Source organism: Orbicella franksi, chromosome 4, assembly GCF_964199315.1.
Source record: "Orbicella franksi chromosome 4, jaOrbFran1.1, whole genome shotgun sequence".
Lineage (NCBI taxonomy): Eukaryota > Metazoa > Cnidaria > Anthozoa > Scleractinia > Merulinidae > Orbicella > Orbicella franksi.
This window is the reverse complement of record NC_138148.1, coordinates 26,411,608-26,437,767: the sequence shown is the minus strand read 5'-3', so window position 1 is coordinate 26,437,767 and position 26,160 is coordinate 26,411,608. Positions and strand designations below refer to the sequence as shown.

Below are 26,160 nucleotides of genomic sequence, written 5' to 3'. Positions count from 1 at the left end.
AATCATACTCAAGGATTTAGGATTCTGGACAGCTGAGAAGCTGGAGAAAAATATAAATAAGGATATTGTAATAATTGCTTAAATTTCCTTGTTTGATTTGTTTTAATGCAGATACAAATGTCATCACATAGTTTTGACTGTGTATCCTGTTTCTCGTACATAAAAAATTATTATCGTCATGGAAAATTGATCTTAAACTCAATACCGGTAAGTTATATACTTGTCAATGTCACTTTTTACGAAGGTTTTAAATTGGTCATTGGCTAGATAAAAATATTAAGAAGTGCAAACTTCCACTTTTCTTTATTGACTTCTTTAAGGCTCAATAGTTTTTGTTCTTGCCGGTACAGAATGCAAATGAAAGTAAAAGGAGTTAATTGACAATGCAGATGAAAGGAATAATACCATAATTGAAATAGAGGAATAAAATATAAAGGTGCACAAAACAGACAAATAATGTTTATAAAAATAATTGTATTTGTTTCATTGAAAGAATTTCAGTTTTGCCTTGCTTATATTATTTAGAATATGAATGTTTACCAGCTCCTGTTCAGGAAGGGAGCCTTTGTTTTTATGGAGCTCTTCAGTTTTTATTTGACAGAAAGCCTTGACAGCCTGCTTCTTTGTCTTGTTTGACATTGATTTAAGTTGTTTAATGCCTTTGCCTATAGAGAAAAGTTATATGTTATTGACATTGAACTTTTGGTTAGAAATTGGCAAAAATGGGCAACGATTTGCAGTTGTGCTATTGCCATTATACTGCCAAATGTTTATTTAAGGCAATATGAACCAGAAATTATGTTTGAATTTCATGGAAAATTAGGGGTAAATTCATTTTCAAAGTCAAAATAGAGCCTTATTCTTAAACAAATGCCTTAGTCATTACCTACTGGTCAGCAATTAGTTTCAATCTTTTCCAGTATTAAGCCATGGTGGGAGTTAGGCAGGGGAAGGAAAACTTATAGAGGAATGTCCGTGCAAAATAGTACTCTGACTGGTAATACAAACATGGTACGTACTCCTGTTAGCCTATAAATTGCTGACTCCAAAAAGGCTAGCCCTTTCACTTGTTTCCCCAAATGGCAATTAAAGTTACAATTATGCACTTCACAAAAATACCTTGCTCTGATATGTTTCTCTTGGTTCCAAATGTTTGTTGTCTGAAAAAGAAAACCCATATATGGTATAAAAACCACTTGATATTAATTAAGTGTTTATTTACTGGTAGATGTAAAAGAGTGTTAAGAGTTATGATTATCATAACCTTTTGATTCAGAGTATTGTTTTTATTTCTTTATGTTGTAAATTAACATAAGTCCAAAAGTACAACATTTTGATGAAGTTTAGTTTGCATAGCTTGTGCAGGTGAAAAATTTGTATCTGCAGAATGAAGTAATTTTACCATTTTCCAGGTCACTAAAAGTGATGTTTAGGCAGTTCTTGTTGATACTTTTGCAAAACTCTGTCCACTCTTTTGGAGCAATGTCCAAACAATCTTGAAGTGTCTCCAGATTCTTCTCTGGTGCCAGCAGACGGAAGTTATAATGAGATGTTATGTTTTTAAGGTATTTCACCCTCTCTGGAATTTGCAGGTCACTGTAAGTTAACGAAATGGAACATGTTTACTTTATGTGTAATTGTGGATACTTGCTTTAACCTATAGCTGATCCAAATTAATTTTTCATATAGTTGTTTACTTTACTTGACTTTTTTTCAAGTTTACCTAACATTTTTTTTTAAAGGAAGTAGATATTTAAAAAACATAATAAATTTTGAACCAGTACATGAGGCCACTGGTATCTAAGTTGCTCTCATTCACCTCTTTAACATATAACCGCCATGCCCCTGAGTTTTCTGACCAGCTGGCTAAGCAGCAAAGAGTTGGCACATTCTCTTGTGGCAATACTCCCCATCTTTGGATTGATTGTTGAATAATAGGTAGCCATACCCTACTGAGGACAAGTTTATGAAAAATTCTTGAAGAGTAACTGCTTAATTATATTGCACATGTGACATAGTCTTCCTGTGGAGGGAATTTGTTGCATCCTGTTTTAATAAGTGTAGTTCATTGTCATGGACAGTTGGTCTTCCTCATCTTTTCTGTAGGTTTGAAATTATAATTGCCTTTTGTAGATATTAGTGCCCACTGAGTAATGGGACATTATGGATGAAATTTTCTCTCACACACACACACACACAAAAGGTAAATGGCCATGGATGTTTAATAAGCCACATAAGCAGTTTGTGTCAAATACAATGAGCTGTTGGTACTGCCAAAATTTTGATATGACTGGTAAATGAAATCCCTTTGCCAGTCTCTTTATTAGTTTAAATACCTACTTGAAACTAAGTGAGCCTACTTTCATGTGGGAAGGTAATGGTGGTGGGCAGCTAAACTGCTGTTCAGTTCTTCAGCAGCGGCGTTCTCCTCGGTCCCACAAAACTTCCTCCTCTCTTTCCAGAGTGGAATGAAGCAGAGAGCATAAATGAACTAGAGAAGAAAGAAATGTAATAATTACAGTACCTACCTGGATACATGATCCAGGTCAAGATTCTACCATACAGACTGACCAAGCTCGATTAATAAAATGTTTATTATATGGCAGACAAGAACAGTTTAATTCGTTTAATGCACTCGGTTTGTACTAACTGACATTTCGTTTTCGAATGACGATACCTGAACTTAATTCTGCCAAAGTTTGCTCGTTCTCTTTCCTTTCGCGTGAGTAACATACTCAGAAGAATTAAGTGTCATGTCTTAAATAACTTAAGAGGGATAACCTTAGTTAAAGGACCTATATGGGGGCTTCACTCTCTTACCTTCTTAACCTCTTGCGTTAGGCTACAAACTAGTGCTGATTGACCTGGCAACCGATATTTCAGAGTTTAAGTGAAGTGGCTATTGCATGTCAGTTGTTTATCACTCATTCATTGACTTCATTTGAGTTTTATAAATATATATATACATACATACATACATACATACATACATACATACATACATACATACATACATACATACATACATACATACATACATACATACATGTATGTTGCAGCATTAAACAGTGGCCTTTATGAGAGATAGCAGGGTATTGAGGGAATTCCAAACCATCTTGTATGCGGAGATCCCAATCCCACTGGCAGGGCAAAAAAAAAAAAACCCTTGAGTGATTACCGATACGTCGACAAACCTACTTTGCAGCTGGTGTGGCGTTTCAACGCCACAAACATCAATGAGATGTTCCACATCTTGAGGAAACAGGGGCTTCCACAAAAAAGTTGTTCGTTCCCCATGATGGACTTTGAAATATCTTTTTAATATGCTCGTAACCCCTGGAAAAGTCCTCTTAGGCGAGGGAAGGCTGTTGCTTGCATGCTGTGGATACATAAGAGAAGTGAATTTCATTTTAAGAAATTCCGGTGAAAATGGAATGGAGTGCCAAGGCCTTTGTTGCCCTTGTGGAAAACATAATCCTATCGTTCACTTTTATGGAAAACAGTCAATTCAAAAAGGAATGGAGTTTTTGCAATATTCAGGAGCACATCGAATCACACACAAAGAAAAACAGCATTTCCCCACCCAAATGCAGAGACTGGTCACGTGGATATGCATTATTGTTGACGGTGCGTAACCTGCCTCAAACAGCGCTATAGAATAGCTTTTCAGCTTTTCCTCTGTGATGGGGAGAAGCTTTTCTTGGTCTTCTTTAGCAAAGACGGCCTTGTGCCAGTCTTTGTAGCCTGAACGAGCCACCAGCATCGTGCTAACCTGGAAAGGATACAACGAAACTTCAATAGTAATAATATATGTAATGATAATAACGACAACAACATCAATAATACTGAAGCTGTTCCTGATTCTAGTGATGACAATGAGGATGGTGAAGATGACGATGCAGATGATGATGATGATGATGATGGTAAATATTAGTAACAGCCCATAAATTGACAGCTAAACATCAACAATCCAAATGAGTCCTATTTTTTAAAAATGGTCTTACAGAACTTTGGGAGAGTCCATGCATGTACATCTCCCTGGACTCCCCCAGGACCTCCTCCGCAGACTCTTGAGACGACCCCACAAGATGCTGCGTCAGTCTTTTGGGGGCATTATTCTTTAACACTTGGCTGATGCATACCCTGTTTTAAACAGGGCTATGCAGTAGCTTTGTGTCTTGTCCCCCGAAATGGGGAGCAACTTTTCAACATTTTCCTTTCCAAAGATGGCCTCATGCCAGTTATCTTTATACCCAGATCCAGGCCACCAACACTGAGTTAACCTGGAAAGAAGACAAGGAAACTTCAATAGTAGGAGTAGTAATAATAATAATAATAATAATAATAATAATAATAATAATAATAATAATAATAATAACAACAACACTAATACTAACAGTAATGGTGATGCTGATGCTGATAAAATAACATGAATAAAATTGAAGATTTTTTAACCAATATCTTACACAACTTTGGCTGAGTCCTTGTATATACATCTGTTTGGCCTTGGCCAAGACCTCTTCTGCAGATTTGTGCAGCGTTACCGCAAGATACTGGGACAGTCTCTGTGGTGTTGACTTCCTTGTTGCATATTGATCAAGATAATCTGCAACATTAAGTAAGTAATCAGTAATGTTTGAAGGTAAGAAATGTTATCGTGGAGTGTTCATGCTGTCCCCCTGAACTGATCTATGTGCAGTTGTGCAAAATTATGAAGGGTCATCTGTTCAGAAAGAACAGTGAGCAAAGAATTTAAACAAGGACATCTCAATTAATAGCCCTAAAGTTGCAGCTAGATGTATATAGGGACTTTGTCAATGATCTTTATTCAGCAATTGTGTGCAAAAGAGTTCAGTGGATTCCAAATCAGTTTCATTTCCCTGGTTCCACCCATTTACCTTGACAATATAAGTGATAAATATTGGCATTTGAACATGCATGGTCTCTTATGGATTAGTCATACAGCGAAATATGATTTACTAGTTTGTTAAACATGTACTGTACATGTACAGGGGAGTAAACAAAGGCCTGGGTGCTTGGGTTAAACTGATACTATTGGTTTCTTAAGGAGCAAAAAATGTGTGTTACAGTTTAGGTGATAATAGAAACATCAGTCATGACCATCCCTGGAAAAGACATGCATCTTTTCCAATAGTGTGCTAACTGATCAACAACAGGAAAAGCTCATTAAATGGTGACGGTTTAGATGTTAATACATCTGGTAAATATGTCAAAATTGACTTCTTAAACTATAGTTTAAAACTAGTCAATTGCTGTATAACATAGATAACTGCTTAGATCAAAAGCTATGCATAAGTGCCCTAAAATCTTCATGGCTTTCCATAAAATTTTACTTGAACAATAGGTTGTGTATTTCACGTAAATACAGAAATACTATTGGTCATCTTATGTCTTATGACTCTCATGCTAAATCATTACTCAATGTCCCTGCAGGATCCCAAGATGCTCGGTCAATCTCCCCTGTCTAGATTTATATTAATAGTATTAATGTCCACCTTAAAATAAAGTGTTGCTTTGATCACTTGGTGGTTTTTATGTCATTAGTAATGTTGAAGGTGATAAGAATATCATTGGGTTCTTTGTAAATAATTTTGCAAATTTCGCATGCTGCTTAGTGACCTTACACAGGTGCTCTTTGGGTTTGTCATGCATTCCCCACTCAGGTTCACTGGGAGAGCAGATTGTATAACAAGCTCAAAGAAAGTCTTAGGATGCAATTGGATGTTATGCAGTTGCAAAGGTTCTGTAAATTTCAGGAAACGAGATATTCTACAAGTTGCAATCACTCAATTACCTGCGTTAAAAGTCTCAGTTAAGGCTAAAGGGGCTTTGTGAACTGGATATTAGAATCTGCAGTCCAAACATTTTGGCAAAGTCATACTTCAAGTGTTACTTATTATATACTGCAATAACTGCACTAAATGAAGTTATCAATTCGTAGAGAATAAATCGGCAATAGCCTCCATCTGGCGGGAAACATGCTCAGATATTTGACCGCAGACATTATCTGTTCCAAGAACTGAACAGTCTTCTGTGAGCAAAGCTCAAGGAAACTGTGAGCTTTGAGGAACAGATAATATCCAAGGACAAGTATCCAAGCATATTTTTTAAGTCAAATACTGGGCTACCATGTTTATTATCCTTTAAATATTTTTCACAACATGCAGGATTTGAAAATTGAGGATTATCACCCGGATATTCCCCACTTTTACCTGGGACATATTCAGTCACATGATGCGTCTAGACCAATCTCATGTGAACAAAAATATTTGATAGATTATACAGGCTTCGTACGGGTCCTGGAAAACCTGGAAAGTCCTGGAATTTTACTGTGGCATTTTCCAGGACTGGAAAGCCCTGGAAAAGGGCTACTGGTCCTGGAAATCTGTCAAACTCAAGTAAAAAATATGAAATATATGGCAGACAGCAAGGAGAATTAAAATTGAGATCTTGGGAGTGAAAGGGTTGATGTGAATTTTAGAGTCCCGGAAAAATCAATCTGAGTCCTGGAAAAGTCCTGGAAATTTGTTTCTGGAAAAGGGTACGAACCCTGATTATAGTATTTATTTATTCACATACATGCAATATTAATGTTCATAATTTTAACAGAGAATAATCCATAATAAAAATAATATTTAATTGTTACAATTATTTAGATACAAGTTGCTACTTGAAACAACTGCATGATTATTTGAAGTGAAAAGTTAATGATTAGAAGAACACTATTGAATGTACAATGTTTTTCAATTTATGATTAACAAATAAAGAAGCCTCGACTGTGCTCTGTTCTGTTGTAAAGCACGCAGGAAGCGGTAGAGCACGAAAGAAGTGTAGGGGAAAACACGAGACGTAGTCGAGTGTTTTTCCCTACTTCTTGAGTGCTCTACCGCTTCCTAAGTGCTTCACAACAGAACAGAGCACAGTCGAGGCTTCTTTATTTGTTTTATGATAAAGAATCCGATAATTTCCCCACGCATTTGGCTGAATTTTCAAACCAAACTTTATTTTCCAAACGAGCAAAAGTGGCGTCAGCCGTGAACTGTTCTCTGATAAAGCACGCTAAAATAAGCCAATCACAATCCTTGTTAGAATTGTTCAAGTAGTTTGATTGGCTAACGAAGCGACAGCTGTCAATCACAAACTGGACTTCAGCTAAGCTTTCAGTTTCGAGTAGTTTGAGCGGCTTTCGAGAGAACCCTAAGAAGAGCGATGCCTTCGAAGTTCGCTTTTAAGTTAAATTTTAAATACGGATCTTAAGGCAGGTGAAGGTTTATAGTCCAGAGGAATCCGGCCGTATTGTGGCCCATGAAAACGTGCACTTTTCCAGTGGAAACTACGAAACGCGGAGCTCAAAGCTTGCGGATGACAATGCAAATGCCGAGTTGAATTTGAACGGAGCTACAGTTATTTACGGCTTGTAGCCGCATGCAGCAAGATTGCCTGAACTAGCGTAAAAGTTAGAAAGACTAAGCGGCTCCCACCGGTTCTACTCCGAACACAGAAGAGAATATCAGAGCAAGCTTTACACTGACCACTCGTCGGTTCTCTTCGCTGAGATGACCGGAGAACGAGCGTTACTACACTACATGTAAGTGTTGTTTGAGCAATTGAGCAGTTTTACAAAAATAAAGCTTCTCATCGTGAACAGAGACAGTTCAGTTGTTGTTTTCTGTCGTTTTACTTCTTAAGTATAATTTCTGCCCTCGTAACAAATATGTCTTTTATCGAAGCACTGTTTAGGTTGAGAATTTGTTTATTTCGCTACGTGTTTTGTCGGCGGGAATCTAGCAAAACTTGTTATTTTAGTACAGTTTTAACACTACTGTTGCTAACAATGGTCTCTGTGAGCCATATTTACTACAGACAAATAGCTCGTTTCCATTGCGTTTGTCTGAATCACAGGGGACGTTTCATTTGGGTCAAATTTGTCAAAATTCCGAAGCAAAAATTTGAAAGCCAACTTACCGTTATCAACCCGTGCTCTGTTCTCTGATAAAGCACGCTCTTTCAGCCAATCAGAGCGCGCGTTATATGGAAACTTTATTATAATATATAATAAAAAACTGACAGTAGAAAAAAAATTGAACTTGACTTGTTCTCTGTTGGACTCTGACTAACTCCTTCCTTGGAGACTAAAACGACTGAAATATAATATGGTTGGCAGCTGGAAGAGTGAAGTTTCAGACTTGTGGGAAAAAGAATAATCATCCGTTTCATAGCTTCATTAAAGTTAAAACATTTGCCCCTGGGCCTCTGATTAGAGGATATTGAATTCAAATACCCTTTTAGTGCTTCCCCTCAAATAAACACCCCTCCTATCAGCCAAAATTTAAAATAAGCGCCTCCTCTCGAATAAGTGCCCCCTTCCCTCCCGCTGGTTTATGGAAGAGTGCTGAGACAACAGAGGATGTACAGTTTTGGTCCTGTTCACCTAAAGGGGTTAATTATCATGTAGTTCTTCAAGAGTGACAGGACACTTCTAAGAGACTGACACATGTTACAAAAAAAAACCTGATCGTACCTTACCACGATTTGGGAAAAATTGAATATTAAGCACCTCTAGATTAAGCACCTCCCTTGAATAAGTGCCCCATGTCTTCTAAATTTGAAATGAGCCCTGGGCGCTAATTCGAGGATTTATGGTACTTGAGGACATGCATGCCCGAAATGTTCCCACATTTAGATTTTTTTAAAACAAGGCAAAGATCAACATTCAAAGAAAACTTTGGTCCCACAAGAGCAGAAAAGGCGAGATATTTGTAACTTCTCACCATAGTTAATAGAGGGGAACTGTTATGAAACTTGACAAAGTTCTTTGTTATATGTTTTTGTTTTCTTTTTTGGCCTTGAACGACTGCACAAAACACAATAGTTGTTTACTACTGACCGGGGAACTAACCAATGAAATGTTTTGATTGCATAACTCATGCATAGTGTATGACTGCAAAACAAAAGATTGTGCACGGTTGTAGACCTTCCAACATAAATCTAACTGGCATCTTTGTCTGCTCATTTGATGTTTGTTGGGCTTCATTAATGCACAGTATGAAAAATGAACTCTTATTGACTGGTCCCTAGGAAAATAGAGAATTTTGTTTCTTTTTAGAATCTCCATGTGTAGGTCCAGAAAATATCCAAACCTCTCCCTTGGAAGGGATTTTTCTAAGACCCCCTCCTCCCCTACCCCTCTGGAAGCTTCATATATTTCTTTAAATTTTTACGTCTTACAGAACCCCCCACTCCCCAGGAAATTCCAATCCCTTTTGTGGGGGAAGTATGAATATTTTCTGGAACTGCGGAATGTTTCCAAGGCAGAGCAGAAAGAATAATGTGAAATTCCAGGGAAACTAACTTTCATTTCCTAATAGACCAGTTATCCAGTAATTTGTTGCATAATGCAACAAAATATGACATATTTCATAGCTGTTGATGGTCAACATTGATCGGTTACATTGCACTGTTACTGCTACCCTCTGATGTCAGATTTTACAATTTTTCCTGCTCTGAGACTAGGTAGTAGATGTCATGTGAGCCTCGGACAGGCAATAAGATCGCATATTGTTGAGAAAAAATGCAGCAAAATTATCATGTCGGAGAAAGAAAACACTTCAAGTCATTCCCACGGGGAGCAGGCCTTGAGGTTGAATAGGGCACATTAAACTGACCAATCATGGTGCAATTACTCTCTGAGTGAAATGAAGAACTCAAAAAGATAATTAGGGATTGTATTCAGGCCTGTGTACTTGGAAAATGTTGGCCTGACTTGTTTTTCAAGCTTACTGTAATTTGTCTGAATTCAATGTTTCGTGTTATGTAGCAATCAAATAAGAACATTAAATCACCCCTCCCCAGGCGTACCCTTGGCATTTGACTTGTTCATGTGCCAGGGAGTGAGGGGTGCTGGGAACCTAGAAAACATCAAGAGATAACACTATTCTTGGTAGCACTGTGGCTTGAAAAAAGACCTTGGAAAGCTTGGTTTTGTGTTTGAAGGTAAAAATTTAATCACTTTCATATCTTAATATCTAAACAATAAATTATGTACACAGTGGAAGTTGAAAACAGGTGTTTTAAGAGAGAATTTCTTTGTTTTCCAAATTCACTTATCTTTGTAAAAAATTATGTTTAATCACCTAGAGTTCAAATTAATAGTATGACCCTGAGCTGGGCCATTTGGACACCGTTTTTGGCCCAGTGGATGGACATGGGAAGTTGACCAACTGAAAATTCAAAAATATGTCTAATGCCTCAGGGGGCTGCCGCAGGGGAATATTGAATTTTCTGACATATAATCTTGAAAAAGAAATCATCCTTGTTTTTGGCTGTACATTTACCAGCAATAGAATTTCCTCGCAAATTACAAAATTAGATCTCATAATGACTTTAAAAAAAACGTGAGGAGGCTTTAGCCCTCCCCCCCCCCCCCCCGCGCCCAATTTCAAGCAAAAGAAAATACATAAAATAATAATTTTACAAATAGCTCCAGACCCCCTACAAGGCGCTCGCTTGTAAGCCCCAGCCCTCCAATTCAAAATACGTTTCGCCTTCTCTGATTTCTTATTTATGTTTGAAAAAGAACTCTACGGTCTTGCAGTAGAGAAATTAGGCGCGCAGGCGTATATGATTTTGAGATCATACCCAAAAGTTCTTTTTAGCAGTTACCCTTTATAAACCTTTGGTGACCGAAAAGGTACTGCAGTACTTACAATGTAGTTGTACCAGCCATGGAAAATGGTAACCCTTTCGATCAACCTGCAGTAGGCATACTGGATACCGCGTTTCATTTTCCTAGTAAATGCCTAGTGGAACGATCTATAGGTGCAACTGTTGACCGGGAACTGTTGAAATCGAAATACATTTGCAACCCCCATGGAGGAAGATTCCATGAAATTCTCTAAATAATTTTTGTAACATACCTTCCTGTAATAGCCTCTTGCTCCAACTGGAACAGGCACACATGGCGACGATGTTTATCCGTCAGTTACTCGGAGTCGGGCAAGTGTTGTAAAGGGACTGGACAAGAAGTCGAACTCCCCCCATATAGTGCCAGACCCTGCGCAGAGACACCAACAAAGTGCTAGTGCCTTGTTGGAAACCCTTTACAGGTCGCTTTCGATGGATTTTCATTTGTTTTTGTTTTTGTTTTTTTGCTTTTTTGTGTGTTTTTTTTTTTTTTTTTGCATTTCTGCTCTAGAATAAACAATTTTTCAGAACATTCTTTAAAATTGATCTGACGGTGACTAAACCCCAAAGTCGTTTTCGCCATGCATTTGCTGCGCCGGAATTTTTGATCATTCACGCTGTTATTTCCTTTTCTAAAATCTTAAAAACGTTGAAAAAGTATTCTGCATGTTGAAAATGAAAAGACAGGAAAAAAAAAAGGTGGAGATACGGGGAGTCGAACCCCGGGCCTCTCGCAGACCCAAATCTAGAATGCGAAGCGAGCGCTCTACCACTGAGCTACATCCCCAACGGATGTCTGTGAGATGGAAATTAAAATATTTGAATAACAGTTCAACAAATGCTACAAATGTAACCCATTAATTTGCTAAATAATTTATCCAGACCAACAAAAATGAACCAAACGTAAATATCTCCACCTGGCTAGAAAAGGGAGTATTATTTCTATGGGGAAATTTCATTTCATTTTATCTCGTCTAAAGGCAAACACAATTTAACCTGGCTTTCAGACAAGCAAGCCCGATAAGGACCCCCAAACGATTAGATCTCCGAAAAGATTTTTTGGCATAGATTTCTAAAATAAAATCCTGCTCAATAATTGTCCGATGATCGACTCAGGGATCAACTGCACAAAATTACTTCCGGTAAGAGAAAACAGCTCCTCTCTTCCAATAGAACACTTGTGACACCCATCCACCACCCACCCTACCCTTGAATCTCAAACCGCAGCCCAACTTTCCCACGTGGTGTTACTCAACATCAAAAGATCTCAAAATCATGGAGAAACAGCTTATGATTGCTTCTGCTAGTGCGCTAAGTGCTTCAGCTTTGACATTCATAGCTTGCCGTTACCTTTCTAAACGTCGTGAAACGAAGGAAAACGTATACGAAACAGAGAAGTTGATCGGCGAATACCTTATATTCCATTTTGGTAAACCTGATGAGTTGTTACCGTATGGATTTGGTCCAACAGAGTCCCTCGATTTTCCAAAACGGTGCGCTTTAGAATGCATAAAACATACCGAGGTAAGTTCGTGCGTTCAATGACCTTCAATCCTTTTGTTTACTTTAATTTAGTGCATTGGAAGAGATGAAATGTAAATGCCGGCATCACATGAAGCAATATATATTAGGCATGCTTGAAACATACAAGCTCAGGACAGACCTACGCTTAGCGAGATCAGTGACCAAATGTAAGCTTACTTTAATAACTTCAGTTCACATCAGCTTTAAATTCCTTACCTTACAGGGACTTTACTGCAAGGGACTTTACTGCAAGCGCATTTCAAATTTTAGCTCTAGATATTGTGTAATGTAGTTTAGATAAACCAGCGAGGTATTTCAAAGCTATTTGTCGAGAGCGGGGTGGGGGAGGGGGTACTCATCAAAGGCTCTGGGTGCCTACCATTAATCTGAAGGGACTGGTTGGGATGGCTGTCAAAATAATAGTAAGGGTTTTTTCAAAATCAGCAAAACAACCGAACAAGATGACGCTTATATACCTGTTTACAGTTTGGTTTGCTGTATATCGTTTCCTGGGGAGTTGAGTAAATTAGAGATGTTGTGGAGATACATCTTAAAATGAAGTGACTAGTGAAATCAGTAGCCAACAACGTTTTGCTGTCCTGATCATGACAGCATAGTTCGTCAAGTTCAGACATCAGTGTGAAGTGCGATGAAGTATATTTGAGTGTTATAAATACTTTATCGCACAAGACACTGATGTTTGAACTTGACAATTATGCTGTCACCAGGACTGTTTAATGTTGTTTAATGCTTCACTAGTTTCTTTTTTTTTAATTGAGAAAATGGCAAAGAAATTTCTTCCATTACATTCCACACAGAAAAAAGAGGAGTACGTCTGTCTGCCTCAAGGTTCAATAATTATTATCCCCTACCCTTTTTATTAATTTTCATAAAATACCATCCCTGAGAAAAGTCATAATTGAACACAATGATATATAATTACAATAATAAGCACTGTGATGATATCGATGACCTAATATTTTAATTTCATTATAGGATAATGTACCAAGTATAGCACTTGACATTGGCTGTGCTGTAGGTCGTTCTACTTTTGAACTTGCCAAGAGATTTAATCAAGTTGTGGGGATCGATTTCTCGCATGGTTTTATTGATGCCTGCAATAAGCTTAAGACATATGGAAAATTACCCTTCACTGTACAGACAGAAGGAAGTCTTGTATCGGAACATGTAGCAGAAGTAGATCCTGAGATTGTAAGTAAACCTGTGTGTTTGGTATTCTGCCCGTGCCTGTGTACTAAAATGCTCGTGTTTATAATACTGTGTACCATGCTATCTGAAGAGTAGCCCGGCAGTCAACAATTTGTTATGTTTGATCTTGAAACCTGATCAGCTTGAAATTGAAGAGAGGAACCTAAAAGAAGGCCCCATCCAAACTCTGCTGAAGAAATTTGAAAGCAGCATTAACGCATCTAATGCTTTCCATCCACACTACACCAGAGAAATTTGAAAACAAAACAATCGCTGGTTATTTTGGATATTGTCCTTGAGGAAAACTCCGGTAGGGAAATCACATGACTATCGCGACATCATCGTTTTCAAAAGCTTTGTTTTCAAAATGTTTTCTATCCACAATAAAATGCAAAGCTGGTGTTTTCAAATTCCTCTGGTCTGAAGAACGTTTTCAAAAAGCTCTGTTTTTGTGATGGATTAGTGTTGGTGGGAGGCCTAGCCATAGAAATAAAGCTGTGTTTCAAATTACTTCAGTGAAGTGTTGACAGGGCCTAAGGAGAGGACAAAACTACTCAGGGCCCGACCTCTGTATCAAAGGTGAGGGTTCCATAATCAAATGTTGTAGCCCAACAATTTAAGTTTAAAAAATACAGGCTATATTCACAGTATTAAACAGTGGCCACAGGTTATGTGTGTCTTACAGTCTTGATTTTTTCATAAAGCTGTGGCAAGTCACAATATTTTGCAAGGTGTTTTCTTTTTTCTTGTTTCTTTTCATTGTGAAGGGAACTTAAGGCATCTGTACTATCAAAATTTAAATGTACAATTTTTTTGCCTTCTTCTTTAGGATAGGAGTCATGTATCCTTTTTCCAAGGAGATGCTTGTAACTTACCCAGTGATCTTGGGCAGTTTGGATGTGTTCTAGCTGCAAATTTGGTTTGCCGTCTTCCAAATCCATATCAGTTCTTGGACAGGCTCCCTTCTCTGGTCGCACCCAGTGGTATTTTGGTCATCACCTCACCCTATTCTTGGTTGGAGGAGTTCACACCCAAGGTGTGTTTTAGTGATCATAAGACAAGTAAAACTCTCATAATATAAATCAAATTTCAGTCTTCAGGAACATGATTCACCCACAAAAATTTACCACCCAAAAAGAACCAAAACTCAGCATCACAGTTTGCAGCAGTCTGATATACAAATGAGCCAAAAGAGGTCGGTTCTGCTTGCTATCGACCCTTTCATCTCATTCAGTAATTTGTATGCCTTTGTCAACAAAAGAATCGTTTGACCACAGACTCAACTGCAATAACACGGCTATTTCAATTCAATGTGCTGTATGTCTCTTGGTATCCCAGAAGCTTGACACATGAAGACATTATGTAAATATAAGTATAATTATTGTTATTTATTGTTTTTCTTTTTTGTATCATAATTTTTGTTTTCTGTTTGACTTTTTAATTTGATTTTTATTTTTATTATTCTTTATTTTATCAATCATTTTGTACACCCAAAATAATAAATCACTCACTCCTTCTGTTCACTTAGATGCAGTGGCACACCGTTGATGCAATCATCACCTTAGCTTTGGCCCATAAAGTTGTGATTATATTCAAGGCCAGGGTGGTTGACATAAAGGAATTCTTAAATTAATAAATTTGCATATCATAAATAATTCCATACAGAACTTTAACAGTACAGTACCAGTATCTTCATTTGTTGTTCACAGAATCTTTGGCTTGGAGGCTACAAGGATACTGAAGGGAAAGTTGTTACAGGATTTGACAAGCTCAAGAGTTACCTTGGACCAAACTTTGAGTTGATAGAAGATAAACCCATGTCTTTCTTTATCAGGGAAACTGCACATAAAAATCAGTGGAGTGTGGCACACACAACAATTTGGAAAAGACGGAAGTCATCTTAACTCCATACCTGGAAATTTTTGTTGCCTTTATGTTGTTGTGTTGCCTTTTGCTGCCGTGTGAAAATGAGTCCTCATGCAAAACCATTCCTATGAAAATGTGTTTCCCCTTCAGGTTCATTTCATGCAAATCAAACTCATTTTCATGTGAAGGGTTTTGCATGAAAACTTGTTTCACCTTCTCTATCATGTACCCTTCACTTACTGTCATTACACACAAGATTTGTCACATTTTAGTAGGATGGCAAGAGTTTCAAATTAAAGGTGGCATTCATTTTCATTTTATTGACAAAGCTTTGGCAAAAAAATTAGACACTAAGCTAATTTTCCTTTTGACAGTCAACTCGACAGTATGACTCATTTTAGAACTGTGCAAGTTCAAAGTCCTTCATGCATTTGTTAAGTTATATTTAGTGTGTTTTGAATGAGGTTTGATTTGTATGCCAAGTTGTTTTTTTGTGTGTGTGTGATACATTAGTGATAAATGATAAAATGCAAAATATGACTAAAATTGGCACTTAAATTGTCAAGTTGATGATAATATTAAATTTATAGCCTGTGTAGCAATCATTTCCGTACTTTCGATTCCGGAGTTTCTTACGTCTTAGTCCTGCCAAAATTGGGGCAAGAACAAAAAACTGTTTGTACAGGAATAATTCCTACCCAGGCTTAATATTACAAACTGGAACCTCCTGTAAGCGGACGTCGTAGCTAGGGGCAGAAAAAGGATCCACAGGAGAGGTATCCACTTGTGGAAGGTTAAGAATCTTGTGTTTTAATGTGGCTGGGACCTTGTTAAGGGTGCGTTTCTTTGGAGTGATCTGGATCCAGATCAGTGATTCAAGATCACCCAGATCATGGTACATCAAAGGAACCGATTAATCACAATGGTCACGGATTCATCAGCTTCTCTGATGCACCATGATCCAAGTGATCTGATCACTGATCCTGATCCAGATCACCCCAAAGGAACGTGCCCTAAGTATCTACATATGGAGATGTTATCTTTATGGTGTGTACAGACAGTGCAGTCAAAAAGGGAATGGTATGTTATTGTGTTATGTATAAATTTTTAACTGTTGATTGCAAAGCTGTACCAAACAGAATAAAATGGTATACTGATGGTAGTTGAGTCATTTTCAGGTTTAATTACAGCCTATATTTCAATGAACATTTTAAACTGGTTTCATCACTGCACATTTTAGTTTCTATTGGATCATTCAATGTTGTTCAACACTATTGTTACCTCTATTTGACAGTTTTCAGCCAAAACTAGTCCTCAGTGTTTTCTAGGTTTGAAGGAAAAGGTCACTCAGTTAAGGAAGCATTAATTGTACTGCTGGGTGGAAAGAAGTACTTTGTAAAGTATCATTATGCCTGGAAACACATGGGGGCACAATAATTAGAAGGAAGGTCTTGTAACTGCTGCAATATAGGTGCAGCTAAGTACCTATCATCAAGTTTTGTTCCATGATTTACAGAATATCATGTGATGTGCGTTTTTAAAGAACAAGTTTTTTCGACGAGATTTTACTCGTGGCACAGTTTGAGTCTGGCTACCTACATGTCTAAGGAATTAAGACAATGAAGACAGGCCAGTATATTGTGGTCAGCATATGGAGATTCCACTTAGAGTAGGACAATAGCGATGGGAAGTCAATCAAGCAGTAGATTTGGCATGGTTGATAGCCCATTGCGGACTCCCATATAAAAAGGACGTGGGTGCTTGTTGAACCTTTTAGGGGTTAAAAAAGCGGTTTTGGTACCTCTTAGAGTGTCAAGCCTCAAAAGGTCCACAGCAGGAGCTTTTACAGTACCCCTAAGGGTATTAGGCTGAAATAATATGACAGGAGATGTGTTGTTTTAGAATTGGTATCTCTTAGGGGTAAAAAAAAATTCAAGCCACACCCACAAAACAAGATCTTGGTACCTCTTAGAGGTTCTTTTCAAAACTTTTGGCTAGCACCCCCCTCCCCCCCGTCCTCTTTATATGAGAGTCTCCCCGGGGTTGATAGTCCTGCATGTGCTCCCACAGGATCTGAAGAAGCTACCTCTCCCTCCCCCCCCCCCCCCCCACACACACACCACACGGGCACCACATCTTTCCCCCACCTGCCCTAACTGTAAATAAGATGAGTCAGCAGTTTCTACGGCATAAAGCATTTGCTTTATTCTACACCACTTTAACATGAATGGTTACAGATACAACATTAGCTGAAGTCTGTAGCTAGTAAACAACAACAGTTTAATACCTTTATCACTGATTTTAACTGCCTTGCGAGTCATGCTGTCAATTCTACGTAAACATTTCTTGCTCTATCTTGATCAACAGTTCCGGTTGAAAGTATCACCTTTGAAACTTTAGTCCACCTCTTCTTCTTTCTCGATCTTGATATAGTTATCCTTCGCTTCTGCCTGCTGCAGCTTTTTCGCTTCGATGCTCAGTATTCCATCCTTGGACAGACGGGACTTGAAGGAGTCGCGATCGATATTCCTGGGTAAAGAAAACGCACGAACAAAGTGGCGAGTGGAAAAGCCTTCTTCGTTCCTTACTTCTTGCTTTCCTTCCACCACTAATTCTCCATCTTCTGAGCGAATAGTGATTTCCTCTGGCTTGAATTTGGACACATCAAACGAAACCTTGAGGCTGTCACGATCTTCCACAAGGTTCTCGGGAAATTTCTGTGTCCCCTTCACTCCATCTTTGCTGTCTTTTTTCGCCGTACCCTCTCCAGTTTCTGTGAATTCAATGTAAGTGTAACTTGTACCAAGTGCGGGCGTCCGATACCAAGGAGAGTGGAACGAATCCCATAATGATGGAAAGAATCGATCATGGCCTGACCAAAATTCAGGATTATGCCTGTAGATGGACATTTGACAGAAAATTACTGAAAGAAATTCAGGGAAAAATCAAAACGTTTCTCAATTTGTTGCAAAATTGGACAGAAAAGCTAAGCTTTTTTTCTTTTTTTGTTTTTTTTTTAAAAAAACATTGCTCCTTGTATAGGAGGTCGTACACATTTAAATATGGGAGCAGTTCTCCACATTTCGAGCAGGTTTGTTCCACAGTATCAGGCACAGTATCGACTGAATTAAAAATTTTGTGTAGAGGTGAATATTAAAAATGCTAGTACTGATTTCGTCACGCTTTTTAAGTGAGAAACTCACCTAATTCGGTGCATAGCTGGCCAAAGCAGACGAAACTTTGGAAGCAAGGACATTTTGAAGCTTTTGGTGAACAATATCCTCTCTGCGAAGTCTGATGCAACACAATCAAGACCGATTTTCTTACAGCACGCTGTCAGATTTTTATACCCTCACGAGATAAACAAACTTCGCGGCATAATGAAATTTGCCAAATTTGGAAGTTTCACCGGAAGTGTCATCAGCAAACTACAAAACCCAGTAATGCTCGGTCATGCTGATGATGATGAAACGCGGCACGGTTCTTACGATCCTAGAAAATTCCGCAACATTTAATTAAATCCCCAGTCCCATCTTGTTCCTTTGCTTGAACTTTGTTGACTTTGTCATAAACTTCGTGTTTTCTCTGGGCAAGGAAATTTCTTTTCAGGTCGCCAAGCTTTAGTTGGGATGGTCACGCAACGCTGATGTGGAGCGTCAGCGTTTCGTGACACGAGCAAAGAAAACAGCTGTAAATGTTCAATAAAGAAAGAGGAAAATCTTAACGACCTAGAGAGAAAAAGGAATACTTACTCGAGTTTACAGTTTACAGTGTTCGGTCTTGATTCAGAGGTGTAGCATCGCAATGACATGATGTCACATCCGGTTGAATATCCCATCATACACCAAAAGCACAATTCAATATCACGTGTCCGGAAGCATGATGCCTACGAAAAATATGGCGGGGGTTTGTTTCTTGCAAGGTGTGAAGGTAAGGCATTTTAGCGTTTTTCTGTTTTTATTTGCCCTTATGTGGCTTGGTCTTATATTATCATAAGTAAGGTTTATTCCGTCAACTTGAAAAGTAACTTGCAGAAGTTAATGCAAGCGCAAAGAAGCGTTTCAGGAGCCTCTGGTGAATTTTAGCACATGGCAATTTCACTGCAATTTGTATCACTTCATTAGGGCTTCAATACCACAGTCAGTACATAGTCTAAGCTACTAAATCCTTTGGTTGATTTTCATAACAACTTCTTGATAAAAGAAACTTTCCTCTAGATGGTCAAACCAGGCAGGCCAAATCATCCTCACAACTAGTCAATTTGCCTGGTGCCTGGCCCTTAATGAAACTAGCCTCCCTGTGAATTGTTGATGTTATCCTTCTAATCACAACAATTACAATTTCCTCAAATGTGATTGGTGCATAAACTGCTGTATTTTGCTATAATTAATCTGCAAAGTTGTAATCGGACAGTTGGCTGTAATCGGACACCTGTAATCGGACAGTTACATGAGCCAATCATTTTAAGTCCTCTCCACTAAATCACAACATTGATGACAATCACTATAGTAAACACTGACTGAGACTGACTTTGTAAAATTGTGGAGGTTTAGTCTCTGGTGACTGTTTTGAAAGAGACTTGACAGCCATTTTGCGAGCTGTTCTCCATATTTTATAATTATGATATTTAAAATGACAATAAAAAGCTCCTTATCAAATGAAACTATTACTTTTGTGGGAAATTGTAACTGTTATGATTAATTGGTAACAGGACATCGTGTTGTCCAATTCAGTCTGTAATCATATTCGTGATTAACAAATCAAACTCCCGCTTTGCGGTCGTCCAATTTTGTTAATCACTCGTATGATTACAGACTGAATTGGACTCCAGCCAGTCCTATTACCATTATTAATCAAATTATTACAAATCTCTGAATGGAGGTGTAGTTTAGTATTAATAATACTACTATATGGTCCTACATGCCTAGCTCCCTGAGCAGGCAAGATTAACCAAATCCTGCACTGTGATTGGCTACCCCAGCAGGGACTAATAGATGGCACTATCTTGCCACTCCAGGCTACATGCAGTGTCTCACCAGAAAAATTTGTTCTTTATCCCATATAATAATGCCTTTCTTAATGGTGTTTTTTTGTCTCTTTAGTTTACTTGTTACCTCTTAATGGTCTATATATTTTTTTCAATACAATTTTGTATTTTCTTATTAGGAATATCCAGAAGAACTTTTATTTAAAGCCAGCAGGCAACAGGTTCTGATGTTTGCCAAGTGGACAACTGACCTAACTCAAATCAAGGTGTCCATGTTGCACTGTCAAAGGCCTTAACACTATCACGCTGATGGCTGGATGAGACAGTCTTAACACTTACAGGTTAAAGCATTTACCAGATTCATTAGTGGTTCAACAGCTGTTCAGCATATTACTTTAAGAGAAAACAGGTTCTCGGCAGTTTGTATGACAGGCAAATTATAGGTGCATGGCTGTTATTTACACTTTGGTTATCTCCCCAGCAGACACATCCAGCTGCATTCAGAAGAGAAGGTTTTTGGTAATAAAAGCAAATTAATGGGTCAGGAACCTTTTGGGTAGCTGTTGCTATCTGCATGTTGAAAGCAAAGTTTTCCCTGTCGTATTGTTCTTCTGTTCATCTTACGACTGTGGCCTCTTGTTTCATATTTGCAGTTTTTCTAGTGCTTACAAAGCTTGAATGTATTTAAAACCTTTCGTATATTTACCAGATAGAAAACAGAGAAGCAACAATAACTCTATGTGCCGAGACTTACATGAAAACGATTCACTTTGAGACATTAGATCCCAGAGAAGGTGGATCATGATTTGTCTGTGTTTGGTTGGAGTGATTATTAATATTCCTTTATTGCTTACTTGCTAAATTAAATGAACAGGGAAGTGGTTGTTTCAATGTTGTTCAGCTATTTCTCAAACTCATTAATAATTCATCAAGTTAAACAAGGGAAATCATGACCGTGGCAGTGTTTGGATATCTGATCTTAATTAGCATAGATTTTTATGATTTTATTTCTCTGTTTTCGCCATAGTTTTGGATTCGATTGAGAACATATATCAAACACTCAAGACAATGTTTGACCACAATTCCAAACACCTTGAAGTTCATCAATAATACTCAGCTGCACGTCATATTTTCAACTCTCTTCGTGGTGTTTGGAAATGTGGTCAAACACAGTCTTTCGTGTTTGATATATTACCTCAAGAATTGCTTGTTACTTGAAGATGTATGTAACAAGATAACCTAGCCGTGCCTGGGGTACCGTTGTTGATGAGGGAGGGAGGGACCATAATGGTTAGGGAAGTACTGCTGCATACAGTGGAAAAAAATTGAATTTCTTTCCACTGTATGCGTCAGTACTTCCTTAACCATTTAGCTTCATGCTATTTAGTTATAATTTGTTATTGTGGAAATTGGAGACAGTGTTGATCATCTAATGGTTTGTGGACTGGACTGTACATCAAGCCGTTTTTGTTCTTGGGCAAGACTCTTTACTCTCTCAGTACCTCTCACCGCCCAGCTGTACAATTGGTACTTAGGTCCAATTCAGACGCCAGACATTTCATGAGCCGAACGTAATACGTTGAATTAAGTACATGAAAAGTTTGGCGCCTGAAACAGTTCAGAACGGCTATTTGAATTTAGAATGGCTCAGTCATTCTTCCCGCCTAGCTAAGCCAGGCATTTTGGCTTTGGAATGGCTTTGTTTCAGACGTCAAACTTTTCACATGCCGAGCCTAATGCATAAATTATTATAACATATTTTACGAGCAGTTTACACTTTGCCTGAAAATCGCCGACATTTCGATGTGGTTTGGTTCAAACTAACTAAAGTTTGCTGAATTAAGTTCAACATCTGAATCAACAGGCATACTTTTGATAATTTGGGCCAGTCTAAATTCAAATAATTGAGTTCAGCTCATGAAAAGTTCAGCGTCTCAACTGGGCCTTAGTGAACTTTAAAAATCTGATGGATTATTTTGAATTGTGTATTTTGTAAAGCATAAGAGATCAAGGAATTTGGTAAAGGTTGAAACATTTTCTTCTCTTACTACATGCCAAACAGAGAAGCAACAATGAAAGTATGTGCCAAGAGTCATGAGGAGAAAGAATCATGTTGAAACATTGGATTCCATATTCTTAGTAAGTGAGCCACAATTTCTTTGTGTTTGGTTTCATGCATTAGGCATGACATTTTCAGGTGGAAATTTTTATAAAAAATAGAAAGGCTACTGTTTTATTTTTCAGCTATTTCAAGAAACTGTTGTTATGTGGCAATACTACAGCTTAGCCCTTCAGGGTTGGGGTATACAAAAATTCCTTAAAACTGCAATGCCTGGGAAACTTGTTGACAAGATTAGTATTCTTTTGTGGGAGGAGGGACACAGTAATCTAATGTTAATTAAGCACACTAGACTGTAGATCAAGAAGTCAGGGTTTGACCCAACAGTCAGGGTCTTCGCATTGTGTTCTTGGGCAAGACACTTAACTCTCACACTACCTCTTTCCACCTTGGTGTACTAAATGTACAGACGGTTACTGGGTAAATTTAGTTGTACCCTGCAACAGGCTTTTATCCTATCCCATCCCATTTTCAAAATTGTCCCTTCGTACAAATGTGATGATTTCCTAATTTTCTGTGAAACAAACAGACTCGCATCCAATACACAGGGGAGTAGAACTACTCAATTTCACTTGATGTGACAGAGACTGGAGATGGTGGTTTAGATCACTTGGCCTGATACAGACTTTACCTTACCTTCAGACTCCAAATTTACCCTAATTAAAACCTTAAAAATCTGATGACTTATATTTAATTGAGTAGTTTGCAGAACTTAAGAGATCAAGGCTGTCATAAAGGTTAAAACAGTTCCCATTTCTTACTAGATTCAAACCAGAAAGATGTATGCCGAGATTTATATTGAGAAGATACATGTTACTCTCACACAGCTTCCTTTCACCCAAATATACAAATGCATGGTGGGTGAATTTCATACTGGGACTAAACCTGCCACAGACTGGCATCCCATTTGGTCGGGGGTGGGTTGGAGAGCACAGAGTAGAAAGACGCATCGTCAATTGATGCTACAGGAACTAGGATAAGGTGTGGAAGTTTGGATCACTTAGCCTGATGAAGACTTTACCTTACCTTAATCATCTAAACACCCCTTAGTAGGGGGAGGCTAAAAATTAAAATGCATAAAGATTTTATTGTTTCATTACTGTTAGGTTATCCCAACAAACCATTGTTATGTGACCATATACCTTAGCTCTTTGGGGGTAGGGTGTACAAAAATTCCTCAAGACTACAATGCCAGTGGTACTGTTGTTGAGGAGTGTTGTTTTGTGGGGGAAGGACACAGTGGTATAATGGTCAGTGTACTGGACTGAACATCAAGCAGTCTGGGTTTGAGCCAATGCTTAGGGTCTCTTTGTTGTGTTCTTGAGCAAGACACTCTACTCTCACACTACCTCTCTCCACCCAGGTGTACAAATGGGTGCTGGGTGAATTTAATACTTGGTGCTAGTCCTATGACAGACTAGCATCCCATACTGGCAGAATAGAAATACACCTTATAGACCTGGATAAGCTGTGGGGGTTTGGATCCCTTGGCCTGATGCAGACTTAACCGTACCTTCATTGTGGAAACTTTTCCCTGTAGGGTTGAAATGGAAAATTCTTATGGTTTCGTTTTAGTTGCGTAGTTTTTGAAATTAAGAGATGAAGGATGTCATAAAGGTTAAAACATTTCCTGATTCTTACTAGATACAAAACAGAGAAGAAACAAGAAAGGCTGTGCTGAGACTTTAGAGGAAAAAGAATTAAATTGAGGCATTGGATCCCTCATTAGGTGAGTGCCAATAATTTATTTTAAAACGAAGAGTTTTTCATCACTAGATGGTGCAAGTACTAGGAGTACATGTAATTGTACACAATGCAGACAAAGAATTTTAAGTGTATATGACACAATTTTTTTTTTTAAATATTTTCCTTCCTGAATATATCTAATAGACAAATACTGTTTTGAAAATGCAAAAAAAAAAATGTGGATGATTTTTCGTGGCCAAAATACAGTCAGTTTCCCTATAAAAGTGTCGCGGGAAACTGGGGATGAGAATTGTGTTTGTTATGTCACAGTGTTTGATAACATTGCAGTGGCGCAAAGCCACCTTGTCATTTCTCTTGCACATGGCTTCAAATGTGCAAGTGATTAGCTAGCTAGCAACGCTAATTTTCAACCCGCTCCATTTCCCTTCGCTTTCAACCATATTGGTTTGTTTATCAAACACAGTGACGTCACAGACGTAAATCATGTGACATTTTGGCCGTGCGATCCCTGGGACAATTTCAACATGAAAATAGCACGTATATAGAGGATATTACACGGTGGCGAGAAGATATGAATTTTATGTTGGAGTGGCAAGAACAATATCTCACGAGTGAGCAAAGCGAACGAGTGAGATATTGTTCTTGCCACGAGAACATAAAATTCATATCTTCGAGCCAACGTGTAATGTTCTTTTTATTATATGGAGAAACCAATTCAACAAAAGCAAAAGGCGGAAATCGTGACTTCATTGAACGATACGACACTCACAAAGGTGACATACGGAAAATACGCCACTCGGGTCCCGGATGAAGTGGCGTATGGAATCTACGAGTGGTTTAGTTCCCAGTAAAACACTCTTCTGAGAAAATAAAAATATTCTCACGATCTAAAAACTTTATAACTGTTTTTCTAACATTATTAACGACCAGAATCAGTGGGGAAAAAAATTGTGCCATATACACTTTTTAAAAATATAGAGTGCTATATTTTTGCTGGGGTTATTTATTTCGTGTTGCTGCTTGTCCCCGTTTTAGGTTGTTCTTAATTTCATTATGTTAACTCCGTGTATTTCTGTGATGATGATTTAACCAAACGACAAGCGCATTCCCGATGAGAGAATTAACTTGTAAACTATAGTCGAGAATGCACTGTATGTATATTTTGTTTTGGGGGTTTCAGAATGCCCATGGTTAATTGGACGTTTTATTTTTCTTTCTTTCAGGCTGCCATCTGAAGTGTACATGCAGCTACATTACCATGGAGAAGGAAGCAAAGGAAGGCAAAGTACTTCGTTTACACTGTAGATGGATCACGTTTTAAAAGTAAGGTAGATTACAAGGCAAAGTTTATCTCGATTGAGTTTTCATGCGAGAGATTGTTAGGGCGGAGCTCGTATTAGTGATTTCACAACACAAGAGTTGCTGTCAAATTGTCTCGTATCTTGCTAGTTTTTTGAGGAAGCCGTGAAGTGTATTCCAAGTTTGTAGCTGTAAAATTTAGGTAGAACATTAGTTCTACCTGGATTTGTTTTTGCAACACGAAGTCACGAAGTCCCGTTAGTAAACTTGTTGTTAGTAATTACTGTCAAATTGTCTTGTATATATTTCACAAATTTACTGAAATCTTTCTAGTTTTCAAAGACGCATTGAATTGACAAAAAAGGTTGCGCTTTTAAAAGGGCCAAGGAAAAAATTGAAAAGTGGAAAAATTGTCCTTAGAAAAAAAGTCTGCAATCTTAAATGGTGTCTGGTTTAGAGTCAAACATATACGGAGTCTTTTGGTTGAAAAAATCTTGCACTATGTAGGGTTTTTCCCATTAAAACTCACGGTATATACTTGATTTCTGGCTAGACTCTGTTCAAATACGCAGAATTTTTTTCTTTTTGGCAACCCTACATAGTCAAAAAATAGTAAAAGAGATAGCCTACATTTTGACTAGTTACCAGGCCCTTTTAAAAGTGCATTTTTTTTATTTTCCTCACTTGTTTGTAATGAATTTTAATTGAATTATTTAAGAGTCAATAAAAGTTATATTGTATTCGC

At 38.0% G+C, this 26,160-nt stretch overlaps 3 protein-coding genes, 1 long non-coding RNA gene and 1 other non-coding gene across 8 annotated transcripts; 2 read left to right on the top strand and 3 right to left on the bottom strand.

Annotated features, from left to right (window-relative positions):
- Positions 1–2,395: 2,395 nt before the first annotated feature.
- On the bottom strand, positions 2,396–11,314 carry LOC145485257 (uncharacterized). The gene is made up of 6 exons (XM_081463960.1): positions 10,938–11,314; positions 4,467–4,606; positions 4,005–4,283; positions 3,557–3,772; positions 3,195–3,379; positions 2,396–2,491 (listed from the first exon to the last, which is right to left on the bottom strand). Exons 3-6 carry the CDS (start codon positions 4,032–4,034, stop codon positions 2,404–2,406), a joined length of 519 nt encoding a protein of 172 aa, XP_081320086.1. The 5' UTR covers positions 4,035–4,283; positions 4,467–4,606; positions 10,938–11,314; the 3' UTR covers positions 2,396–2,403.
- An 84-nt stretch (positions 11,315–11,398) lies between these two features.
- LOC145485193 (uncharacterized) lies at positions 11,399–17,396 on the top strand. Its single transcript, XM_081463895.1, has 4 exons — positions 11,399–12,228; positions 13,225–13,440; positions 14,267–14,473; positions 15,147–17,396. Exons 1-4 carry the CDS (start codon positions 11,980–11,982, stop codon positions 15,339–15,341), a joined length of 867 nt encoding a protein of 288 aa, XP_081320021.1. The 5' UTR covers positions 11,399–11,979; the 3' UTR covers positions 15,342–17,396.
- On the bottom strand, positions 11,405–11,491 carry Trnaa-cgc (transfer RNA alanine (anticodon CGC)). The gene is given in 2 exon segments: positions 11,405–11,440; positions 11,456–11,491. It is a non-coding gene; the product is annotated as a tRNA-Ala (tRNA).
- An 11-nt stretch (positions 17,397–17,407) lies between the features above and the next one.
- Positions 17,408–19,211, bottom strand: LOC145485226 (heat shock protein beta-1-like). Its single transcript, XM_081463928.1, has 2 exons — positions 18,507–19,211; positions 17,408–18,198 (listed from the first exon to the last, which is right to left on the bottom strand). The coding sequence occupies exons 1-2, from the start codon at positions 18,557–18,559 to the stop codon at positions 17,700–17,702; spliced, it is 552 nt and encodes a 183-aa protein (XP_081320054.1). The 5' UTR covers positions 18,560–19,211; the 3' UTR covers positions 17,408–17,699.
- LOC145485246 (uncharacterized) lies at positions 19,203–26,160 on the top strand. 4 transcript variants are annotated; one of them, XR_014049160.1, is made up of 5 exons: positions 19,203–19,233; positions 20,470–20,631; positions 20,775–22,429; positions 24,054–24,138; positions 25,340–26,160. It is a non-coding gene; the product is annotated as an uncharacterized LOC145485246 (long non-coding RNA). The 4 variants fall into 4 exon arrangements; XR_014049161.1 differs by having other exon boundaries at positions 20,470–21,084; positions 22,353–22,429; XR_014049158.1 differs by adding an exon at positions 23,174–23,266 and having other exon boundaries at positions 20,470–22,429.